The sequence below is a fragment of the Vigna unguiculata genome, chromosome 7 (assembly GCF_004118075.2).
Source record: "Vigna unguiculata cultivar IT97K-499-35 chromosome 7, ASM411807v1, whole genome shotgun sequence".
NCBI classification, from domain to species: Eukaryota; Viridiplantae; Streptophyta; class Magnoliopsida; order Fabales; family Fabaceae; genus Vigna; species Vigna unguiculata.
This window is the reverse complement of record NC_040285.1, coordinates 11,707,283-11,720,329: the sequence shown is the minus strand read 5'-3', so window position 1 is coordinate 11,720,329 and position 13,047 is coordinate 11,707,283. Positions and strand designations below refer to the sequence as shown.

Sequence of the window (13,047 nt, the reverse complement as noted above, 5' to 3'; positions counted from 1 at the left end):
TATATATATATATATATATATATATATATATATATATATATATATATATATATATATATATATCACAAAATATAAACATCAATTCCATTTAATCAAATAGTTTTTAACGCACACATTTTATAATTTCTCCTTTTTTAATTTTTATTTGATTATTTTTAAAATTTTTCAAATTAAAATATTTTATGCTATCAATTTCAAGTGTTCAACCTATAAACCCTTGTAATGTTGTGTTCTTTCGGCTTTTATATGTTTCCTTTGCTGTAACTTTAATTTTTTATAAAAAAAAAAATACTAATATTCAAAACACTAAAGGATTAGAATGGGTATACCCATACACGATGAAAATGAGGATTAACAACGACATATTTTTAGAAAATATTTGGTATGCAAAAATAACTTACAAAATTTTAAGTGTCAAATATATAAAATATACTATAATTTAAAAAATATGTTTTTTCTATATTAATTTAAATGCATAAAAGAATTAAAAATCTGCATTATTGTGAATGAGATATAAATTTTATAATCATCGAATATAAATATAAATTTTTATATGAGATAGTTAATCATGCACCTACCATTCTCATGTCTACCAATAATCTATTCTTCAAGATTTTTTCATATAAGAAAACTTGAATTCAAGACCTAAATTCTTCAAACTTAGTTTCGCTCAAACTAACACTAACATAATATCCATAATTCAATCAAATAACATGAAACCCCCGTCGTTGCAACTAGAATACTCGCGATTTTAGTTCACTTGTTCGCTGCATAATGGTGGTCATCACGATTCCGAGTCACTTATGGCTAGAGCTGTTAAAATGGGTTGGAACCCGCGAGTTAACCCAGTTCATCATGGGTTCGGGCCGGGTTGGGTTGAAATTTTTTTACAAATTTTAATACAGGTTAATTTTTTACCCGACTCATTTAGAATTCGACTCATCCGGGTTGAACCCGTGGTGAGCTGTGTTGGCTCACCAACCCGTAGATAAAAGGGTCACACAAATGTTTTTTATTTATTTTTATTAAGTTGGGCTTTACATTTGGGTTAGGTTGTTTTTTTATCCAAACCATAAATATTTGTATTTTTTTTATTTTGATTTGTATTTGAATTGTATTAAAAGATTATTTAAAATTTAATTAGAATTACAATTTAGTTTTGACTGAAAAAAAAATAAAAAATAGTATTTTTTTAATTAAGTGAACTCGTTAGCTAACCCGTTTAACCCGCTAACCCGTGGTGGGCCGAGCGGGGTTCGAATTTTTTTGGCTCGCTAAAAAGTGAATTGGGTTGGGTTGACTCAGTAAATCATCAACCCGTGGTGGGTCGAGTCGGGTCGGACCGGGTTACCCATTTTTACAGCTCTACTTATAGCCAACAATTTTACCACGGAAAAAATTAGGGCCTTTAAACATGTGTTTCATATTGAATCATTTTCAAAAATAAAATAAAATTAAAAGCCATAAACACAAAACACAAACTAATGTTCAACAAACAAAATTTAATTAATAAAACACGTGTTGAAGATGTGTCAGCACATGTGTCAAGATATTTGCTAATGATGTGGGACATCGTTTGTCATGCAGGATTGTTTTTAACCCAGTCCAGAAATAGAAATAAAAAATAATGACTTTGACAGTGCAGTGACCAAACAGTAATCAAATTTCATCCAGAGACCACTTTTAAAATAAAATAAAATTTCATTGACGAAAAACATTATATTTATATATATATCTATAACAATATATAAAGGGGATTCCCCTTTCTGTGTCCACTTTCTTTAATTCCTATTTTACCCTTTTTAATAATATAATAAATTATTTATTATTTTTAAAATTGTTTCAAAAGTAACCGTTATTTTAAAGTTTGTTTTTCTCTGCAACCACATCATTTCTATTCCTTTCGTGAAGTTGTTTTGCGTTGCTTATTGTCTTTGTTTTCACACTCACTTTGTCGATGTTATTTATTTTCATTGGACTTCATTGGAGAAAACAATAACGGTATTTTCCATTGTTCCTTTTCATTTATGATTATTCGCTTTGGGTAATTGTCCAATTTCCTTTTTTCATTTATGTTATAGATGTTGGCGACATCTTCTTCGTTGGTGATGGAAATCAGGGTCTCCAAGTCTCCCTTGGGTAATTGACACTTCAAGATCACGAACGAACCGCAAAACTCAGTAAGTTTGACTATCACTTCTGCACAACGACGCATCAAAACGTTAAATTAAATTCATGAAACAAAGTAACGAACCTGAAAAGGAGATGAATGAACAAAGGAACAACAAAAACACTTACTTTCGGAACCTCCAAAACATGCCAGATTCAAAGCCAACTTAAGGATACTTCATATCTGGAACATTGTAATATATTTCATATCTGTTTTCAAATTAAATTAACGCAATGTATTCTAATTTATTTTAAAAAGTACCGTGGCCACTATAAGATAATTTTCTAAACAAAAGCTGTAGTTTATATATAGATTAAATTATTTTAACTTTGAAATCTGAAGGTTAATTAATTCTTAAATTATCAAGCACTGTGCAAAGGAACAGTGTAAAGTTTTTCGTTATGGAGATAGAAGATGAGCGAAAACTGTAAAATAACAGAAAATTGCAAAATGTATATAAAATGTAGGCTGAATTAAAAAGTTCAAAATACACACAGGCGCATAATTCAGCCTGTGTTTTAAAGTTCAATTTTGTGACAGAGAATACCGAAGACTATAGTATTCATCAGTTTTTAAGTTTGATTATTTATAGAAATCAATTAAACTTAATATTTTTAAAAATAGATGCTTGAACAATTTTAATACGGTTGGAAACAAAAAAACTTAAGGCACTAATGTTAGATTTATTTATATTTAGCCAGTATACATCTTAATGTTCTAATTAAAACATCTATAACAATATATAAAGGGGATTCCCCTTTCTGTGTCCACTTTCTTTAATTCCTATTTTACCCTTTTTAATAATATAATAAATTATTTATTATTTTTAAAATTGTTTCAAAAGTAACCGTTATTTTAAAGTTTGTTTTTCTCTGCAACCACATCATTTCTATTCCTTTCGTGAAGTTGTTTTGCGTTGCTTATTGTCTTTGTTTTCACACTCACTTTGTCGATGTTATTTATTTTCATTGGACTTCATTGGAGAAAACAATAACGGTATTTTCCATTGTTCCTTTTCATTTATGATTATTCGCTTTGGGTAATTGTCCAATTTCCTTTTTTCATTTATGTTATAGATGTTGGCGACATCTTCTTCGTTGGTGATGGAAATCAGGGTCTCCAAGTCTCCCTTGGGTAATTGACACTTCAAGATCACGAACGAACCGCAAAACTCAGTAAGTTTGACTATCACTTCTGCACAACGACGCATCAAAACGTTAAATTAAATTCATGAAACAAAGTAACGAACCTGAAAAGGAGATGAATGAACAAAGGAACAACAAAAACACTTACTTTCGGAACCTCCAAAACATGCCAGATTCAAAGCCAACTTAAGGATACTTCATATCTGGAACATTGTAATATATTTCATATCTGTTTTCAAATTAAATTAACGCAATGTATTCTAATTTATTTTAAAAAGTACCGTGGCCACTATAAGATAATTTTCTAAACAAAAGCTGTAGTTTATATATAGATTAAATTATTTTAACTTTGAAATCTGAAGGTTAATTAATTCTTAAATTATCAAGCACTGTGCAAAGGAACAGTGTAAAGTTTTTCGTTATGGAGATAGAAGATGAGCGAAAACTGTAAAATAACAGAAAATTGCAAAATGTATATAAAATGTAGGCTGAATTAAAAAGTTCAAAATACACACAGGCGCATAATTCAGCCTGTGTTTTAAAGTTCAATTTTGTGACAGAGAATACCGAAGAGTATAGTATTCATCAGTTTTTAAGTTTGATTATTTATAGAAATCAATTAAACTTAATATTTTTAAAAATAGATGCTTGAACAATTTTAATACGGTTGGAAACAAAAAAACTTAAGGCACTAATGTTAGATTTATTTATATTTAGCCAGTATACATCTTAATGTTCTAATTAAAACATATTTTATAAACTTTTTAATTCAGCCTACATTTTATATCCATTAGTTCAGCCTACATTTTAATTCAGCCTACATTTTATAACAATTGCAAAATCTTTAAATCTATTCAATGCATAATAATGTTTAGGCATGTGAATTTAAATAGTTATGATGAGATGCAAATCGATGTTCGTGGTTCTTTATTGTGGATTTTCCATTATTAAATATTTGTTCCTTCGGTTAAAATTCTCACCTTTATGTATATTTAAACCATATCCAACAAACTATTTACTCTATCAAGAAGATGCTACTATAAGTAACAGTAGAGTTTTTTCAACCATTGGACTGATTCGACTTATCTGAATTTGATTCATAAAAAAAAAAAGAAGATGAAATTTAGATTTAACCTGATTCATTTATAATTTAGATGTGACCAAATCCAGTTAAAAGTATAATCCATTAATAATGATTTTTTTAATATTTTTATTATAATTATTTGCCGTTTGTAATTATATTAATTGATAATTTAATATTTAAGAATTATTATGATATTAATAATATTTATTTAAATATTTAATTTATCTGTTGGTCCATATATATAAACTAACGGTTTAATTTTTAACAATTATTTTTACAATAATATTTTATAAAATAAATATTTTTTATTATATTATTATAAATAAGTGAGTTATATTATAATATAATAAATATATAAAATAAATATTATAATAAGATTAGTGTTAAAGTAATAAATTATAACAGTATAATCATGTATTAATATGAAATTTAAGATGTAATTTTCTTCTTATTATTGTACAAATCTCTATGTCCCTAGCCTTATGTCCAAACAAAACATAAAATATACTAATACTAAGCAATTTTTTTTAGAAATTAGCAACTTTTTTACATTCTGTGTTATTTTAAAACTGACAAATTACTTTTTTTAATTATGAATTTTTTTTTTCTTCAGTAACTTGCTAACTAGCCTGTCATCATTTGCATTGCTGCTCTTCATTGTTACATCAAATCAAATTTTGTAGTCTTTCTACTCACACATTTAGGTATTTCTTCCTATATCATTATCTTCTTTTAGTTTTATTTGTTGTACATATTATGCACTACTTTCATTGTCCTTCTTTTCATTCATTACTTTCTTCCAAGTAATACATTTTTAAATTTATATTAATTTTGGATTTATTATTTATTATTTATTGTTTAAATAGACAACATACCTAAATGGAAAATATTCCTTCTAACAAATCAACATCAGAACAACAAAGACAAAGATGGAGAATAAATGCTGCAAATAGAAGACGTAGAATGACCCCCCAACAAAGACTTATTGAACAGTCTAAAAGAAGGAAAAATAATCCTGAAAACACAACCAACATTGTCCAAATGCCAAACAGAGCTCCCCGATTGAGAATGACATCTATTCGACAAATGGCTCGGTCCGTAACTAATGCAGGTAACATCACATTTTTCCTCATCACTATTGTATGTAAACTATATATTCGATTTAAATAAAATTTAACTTAGCTTCTAAATATTAGGTTATGGTTTGGTCCCACAAAGGTTTGCAGGACGTAATGATAATGACGAAGAACCAAGTAATACACATATTACTGAAACCCTACATGGTCAGTCAATTTTATTCATCAATATTTAATCCATGTTATTTACTTACCATTTTATGAAATATTTACATATTTATATTTATTATGCTTCATGCTTTCACATAACAGGTTCTCCTCATGCACCGCAAAGGTTTGAAGAATATAATGTATATGAAGCATTGTCAAGTACTTCACCTGTCAGTAACATAGATTGTGGTTAGTACACTATATTTGTATTATGTACAACAGTAAAAAACATATATAAACAATAATGTATTCTAACAATCTTAAAAATACTTCATAGATAATTACATTTACTTACGCTTAAATGTAAAATTATATCTAACCCTATACAAAAAAGTATAATACAACTTCTTTGTTTAGGTTTAAACCCACCTCATCACTACTGTATGTCATTAGCCGAGAAAATCCTTCCGAATATGCTTACATTCTTTTTAGTTCTTTCCTGTAAAGTATATATTTGCTTCAAATACAATTTATCTTATTTTTTAAATATTAGGTTATGGTTTTGCCCCACAAAGGTTTCCAGGACGTAATCATAGTGAAGCAGGACCAAGTAATACGCACATTACTGACAGGTTTCCAAGACGTAATGATAATGAAGCAGGACCAAGTAATACGCACATTACTGACAGGTTTCCAGGTCGTAATGATAATGAAGCAGGGCCAAGTAATACACACATTACTGGCACTGAACATGGTTAGTCAACTTTATTCATCAATAGTTAATTTATGTTGTTTACATACCATTTCAAAAAATATTTTCATTCTATTTATTTACTATTATAGGATTTGTAATTATGATTTTGATATAATTTATTACGATGTTGAAAAATAAAACACCTTTAAGTATCGTTAATTTTCGCAATTACTTCCTTTTTTTTCTCTATGTATCAAGATATGATTATACTTTATTACCAACTATCATGGTTTTTAATTTTCTCTTTATTTATTACAGTGATATTGGTTTTTTATTATGCACTTTTTTTCATTGATTTAATACCACACAGGTTATGGTTTTCCTACACAAAGATTGGAAGGATGTAATCATAATGAAGCAGGACAAAGTAATACACACGTCAATGCCCTTCAACATGGTTAGTAAATTATTTCCATCAATAGTTAATACTAATTTTGGTACCATTGAACCTTATTTGTATCTTTTTCCTACCATAATTAATACATGTTGTGCTTTAAGAATGCACTTTTCATACTTTTGGAATTTATAATACTACATTATTTACTATTCCTCCAATTTATCACAATAATGTAGATATGCTACATGGATTCCCCCGAACACATAATAGTGCTAGAAATTTTTTAAATACGGTTCCGATGCTCAAATTTCAATTGTCTACACCAACTACATGTCCACATTGTCATGCACGATTATTTTATCATGAATCGCGCGATATGTGTTGCTCTGGTGGGAAAGTCTTACTTCCACGTGTTCCTCCTCCACATGAGCTTCTTCAAATATTTTCAGATCAAACATCTGAAAGTAGACATTTTAGACAACATATAAGAAGTTACAATCATGTCTTCTCATTCACTTCTCTTGGTGTTCATATGGATGAAACTATAGTAGCAAATGGTCGTGGTATATATAGTTTTCGTGCTCAAGGTGCAATCTATCATAGGATAGGAGGATTTTATCCAAATGATGGGTCCAGACCCCGGTTTTTGCAGTTGTACATTTATGACACTGAACATGAATTACAAAATAGGATGTTGGAAAACCCTCAACTTCATCAAACTATTGTTCATAAATTGCAACAAATATTACACCGGTGCAATCCTTTTGTGCATGTATTTCGACAACTTGCTCAAGAACCAAATATTCAGATATGTTCTTTACTCATTAAAGAGCGTCCTGCGAATCAACCACAGTATAATCTTCCAACTGCATCTCAAGTAGCAGCTATTATTGTTACTGCAGACACAGAATCAATGGCACGTGGCCGAGATATTAAAGTTGTAGGTCATGATGGAAATTTAATAAACATACAAGAAACCGTAGGATATTATGATCCTTTACAATATCCTTTATTATTTCCATTTGGAACATATGGCTGGGACACCAACACAAAAAATCATAATGGCCAAAGTATCTCTTGTCGAGAATATTATAGTTTCATGCTTCAGGTAACTTCTATCATAATTATCCCAGTTTCATTAAATTATGTAATATTAAGAAGGCTAACATATTTTAGAAACACGTGATTATTTAATGTAGATTCGTCCAAATGATCAGTCTGTAATATTACAAGCGGGACGACTTTTACAACAATATGTTGTAGATAACTACGTTAAGATTGAGACCGGAAGGTTACGATGGATTCGTAATCATCAAAACAACATTCGTGCTGAAGTGTACCAAGGTTTGCAGGATGCTTTGCATGAAGGACAAACTCACGCAGGTAAATATATTTAAAACAACATTTATTACATCTAATTATATTATCATTCACTCTTTCATTTCTTTGAAGATACTGTTGGAAAGAGGACAATATTACCATCGTCATTTATTGGTAGTCGTCGAGACTTGACACAACGATATCAAGATGGTATGGCAATTGTTGCTCACAATGGAAAACCTGATATTTTTCTTACAATGACATGCAATCCATCTTGGAGTGAAATTTCTTCTGAACTACAAAATCAACAAACTCCACAAGATCGCCCTGACTTGCTCACAAGAATCTTTCGAGCAAAATTTGAGCAATTGAAGGAAGATGTTGTTAATAAAGGAGTCCTCGGAAAAGTTAATAGTTATATGTATGTTACTGAATTTCAAAAACGTGGGTTGCCGCATGTACATATGCTATTGATCTTAGATAATAATGATAAGTTACGTGATCCACAAGATTATGATAGCATTGTGAGGGCAGAAATACCAAATAAGGCAGAAGAACCACAATTGCATGAAGCTGTGTTGAAACACATGATACATGGTCCTTGCGGAACTCTCAATCCTAGATCACCATGTATGAAGCGCAATCAATGCCAAAAGAGATTTCCCAAGGATTTCTTGGAAGAAACACGACAAGGTAATGATTCATATCCACAATATAGAAGACGTTTTGATGAACCAATTTCCATAAATAGAAATGTGACTGTTGACAATAGATGGGTGGTTCCTTATAATCCTTGGTTACTCTTAAAATACGACTGTCATATAAATGTTGAGGTCTGCAGCAGCATCAAAAGTATTAAATATTTGTATAAGTATGTTTACAAAGGACCGGATCGAGTAGCAATGGAGATTCATAGAGGACCAATTATAGATGAAGTCCAGCAATATCTCAATGCTAGATGGATTTGTGCTCCCGAGGCTTTATGGAAAATCTTCAGATTTACAATCTATCGAATGAATCCAGCTGTTGAAAGATTGCAAATTCATTTACCAAATCGACAACAAGTGCGATTTTATAAGCACCAAAACATCAATGACGTGTTGAATGATGATAACAACTCCAAAACCATGCTCACACAATTTTTTGCACTCAATCAAAGAGATCCCCAATCTAGAACATTTTTGTATCGGGAAATTCCAGAGCATTATTGTTGGAATAATAGACATAAGGAATGGTATCCAAGAAGGTCAAACAAGAAAGTTATCGGCCGAATGTATACTGTATCTCCTTCTGAAGGAGATAAGTTCTTCTTGCGGGTTTTGCTTTCTCACATAAGAGGACCAACCAGTTGGGAATATCTATTATCACCAAATGAAACATATTGTCACACATTCAAAAAGGCGGCTGAGAAATGGGGCTTTTTAGAAAGTGACAATAGTATTCATGAATGCTTAGTTGAAGCATCAACTTTACAAATGCCATATGCTTTACGAAGACTATTTGTGACCATATTACTTTTTTGTGAACCAACTGATGTTAGAAGCCTTTGGAATCACTTCCACACCTATATGCTAGAAGATTATACTTCAACCAACACTTCTGTCAATGAGAACTTGATTCCTATGTTATTGAGGGATTTAAATGACCTTTTAATTCAGCATGGTAAAACAATCAAGGATTTTGATTTGCCACCTTTATCTTATGATGCATTGGCAACTACTTCAGTACCAAGAATTATACAAGAAGAATTATCAATACAGATACCTACTGAAGATGTTGACAATGTACACAGATTGAATCATGACCAACTCATTGCCTTCAATACCATTTTAGATGTAATCAACCGTAATCAAATTCAAGTCTTTTTTGTGGATGGACCAGGCGGAACCGGTAAAACATTTCTTTATCGTACTTTAATTGCACATTGTAGGAGCAACGGTCAAATTATTTTAGCTACAGCCTCCTCTGGTATAGCAGCAACATTATTACCGGGTGGTAGAACTGCACATTCTCGATTTAAAATACCTATCAATGTCGAGGCCGGTTCGTTTTGTTCTATAAGTAAACAATCAGATCTTGCAAAACTAATAAAAATAGCAAAGGCAATTATTTGGGATGAAGCACCCATGATTAACAAATATGTTTTGGAGGCACTAGATCGAACATTAAAGGACATTCTAGATTCTGATGCTCCATTTGGGGGGAAAGTGATCATATTAGGAGGTGATTTTCGTCAGGTACTGCCAGTTGTTCAAAAAGGTACAAAAGCACACATGATTTCTGCCTGTATTATTAACTCTCATTTATGGAGTAACACAAAGATATTACATTTACAACAAAACATGAGATCATTACAAGATCACAATTTTGCTGAATATCTCATGCGCATTGGAGATGGTATTGAACCAACACAAGTTGATGACATGGTTAAAATACCCCAACAACTAGCAATATCATGGGAAGGAGAAACCTCAATACAACACCTCATATACCAAACTTTTCCTCAGTTACAATTTCATACATGGGATGCATCTTATATGGCTGAACGAGCCATACTAACTCCAAAAAATGAAGATGTAGAAAAACTTAATGACATAATTATCGATCTATTTCCAGGAGAAGATCGTAATTTGTTGTCATTTGATGAGGTTGAAGGAGACACATATCATTTATACCAACATGAGTACTTACACACTATTTGTCCAGGAGGTTTGCCACCACATAACTTAAAGGTTAAAAAAGGATCACCGTTAATGTTGTTGCGAAACATAGACCCTAAATCTGGGTTATGTAATGGGACAAGATTATTATGTCGTGGGTTCTATATGAACATGCTGGATGTTGAAATATTGACAGGTCACCATGCAGGAAAAAGAGCTTTCTTACCAAGAATTAAACATAAAACAACAGAGAGTGCAGGTCTTCCTTTTGTGCTTATTAGGAAACAATTCCCTGTGAGATTGAGTTTTGCAATTACCATAAATAAATCACAAGGACAAACTATACCTACCGTTGGAATTTACCTTCCACGACATGTTTTTAGCCATGGTCAATTATATGTTGCTTTATCAAGAGGTGTTTCTCAAACTTCCACAAAAATCCTTATTAAAGAAGGACACCTTGAAGGACAAGAAGGCATTTTTACCAAGAATGTTGTTTATAAGGAAATTTTGTTATCTCAAAACTAGGTATTGTTCGTTTTTTACTTCATTTATGTCATTAAAATGACTATATTTTCATATTCTACCCAATTATACTTATATTTACAACTACGAAAATAAAATTCATCATATTTATTTTATACCTGGCAGGTACGATAATAACTAAGGACAACTTACACCTCAATGAAGAATTACATGTAAGTCATTTCCACACATTTATACCACAAGAGGTGATATGCGATAAGTGTAGTTTTAAAAGTTTAGTTCCCAATCTTGCAATAGTTGACATTTTCTTTGTAGAATGCAAAATTTATGAACCAATGGAACACTTGGAAGGATGAATATTCACTTTCATTGGTTAAGCCAATAGACAACAAGGTAATCAAATTAATTCATTTCAATTATAATATGTCATGTTTACATATATCAATACAACTCTATTGTGCATCGTGTTTACATATATTGTTCTTCAATTGTAGATTCATCATTTGAAAATTTATTCTATTGGTTGGGGATCCACTGTGATAACTGATAAAACACAACTTTCAAATCTAATCAAACGAGAATTACTTTCTCAAAAGACATGCAGGTATTATGCACATTTAAAATTATTTACTTTCTTCCATTATACTTTCTTCCATTATTCTTCTATAATACCACAAAAAATCTTTATTCTTTTTTATTTAACTTCTTTCCATTACCAGGAAACAACAAAAATCATTACCAATCCATACTCGCTACAACAACAATCTTTGTGTTTATCAAAATATATGCATCAATGAGGTTATTACTATTTCTTCAATATTTGTATACCATTACATATACATTTAATGACTCATAAGTAAATAACATTATTCAATGATATTTTTTAGTTCTTTAAAACTCAACAACTTATGGACCATGTCTTCTACAAAGAATTAAGAAGACTGCTCCAAAGGTAAATAAAGTTTTTTTTATTATCTATACATAATTCAATTGCTACATAATATTTCTGTTATTTGCATATATATTAGCAATAATATTTACTTTTTTTACAATGCAGGGAAGCTGAAACACATCCTAGACATCAATCTTTATTTGGCCTCCCAATTAAAGAAATGTTTAAGGATGTCGATATATGATACTTTCATTTACTATTTTTTTCTGCATCATGTATGTATGAAATATATATTTCATTCTTTTAATGAATGTATATTTATAAACACCTACTAAAATAGTTTGTATATTTATAAACACCTACCATTGACTCCATCACATATAACTCATTAACTCCAAATCTTGATCAAATGTATTAAATATTAGTTGATATATAATTTTATGAATTAGTAATTTACTGTTTTCTTTTTCAACCAATCTACTTATACCCATCATAAATTGTAATCGATTATTCTTAATATTATACGTATAAATACGTAAAAAAAAGCGAACACACAGGCGCGACAGCGCCTGTGTTTTCGCTAGTATATATATATATATATATATATATATATATATATATATATATATATATATATATATATATATATATATATATATATATATATATATATATATATAAAAGTTGTTTCTTTACTCTAATATATCCTGTTTGTATTTAATTGTTTATCAACTTTGATGATTGTGCACTATGAGAACAAATGATATCATAAGAAAGAAAATATTGATAAAGATAAAATGATAAGATCAAAATTAATATAAATATTTACGTATTGTTTCCACTCTTTTCCTTTTAAAAGTTTTGTGAAAATTATATAATTCTATATATAAAGAGGAAAATTGGTTAAAATACTTTTAAAGGATAATATAAATATTATGTAATATTGGTTTAACTTATCTTTAAATGTATTACA

General features: G+C 29.9%; 1 protein-coding gene across 1 annotated transcript; it reads left to right on the top strand.

Moving 5' to 3' along the window:
* The first annotated feature begins 7,092 nt into the window (after positions 1-7,092).
* Positions 7,093-11,224, top strand: LOC114191164. Its single transcript, XM_028080345.1, has 3 exons — positions 7,093-7,824; positions 7,916-8,099; positions 8,169-11,224. The coding sequence occupies exons 1-3, from the start codon at positions 7,093-7,095 to the stop codon at positions 11,222-11,224; spliced, it is 3,972 nt and encodes a 1,323-aa protein (XP_027936146.1).
* Positions 11,225-13,047: the final 1,823 nt, after the last annotated feature.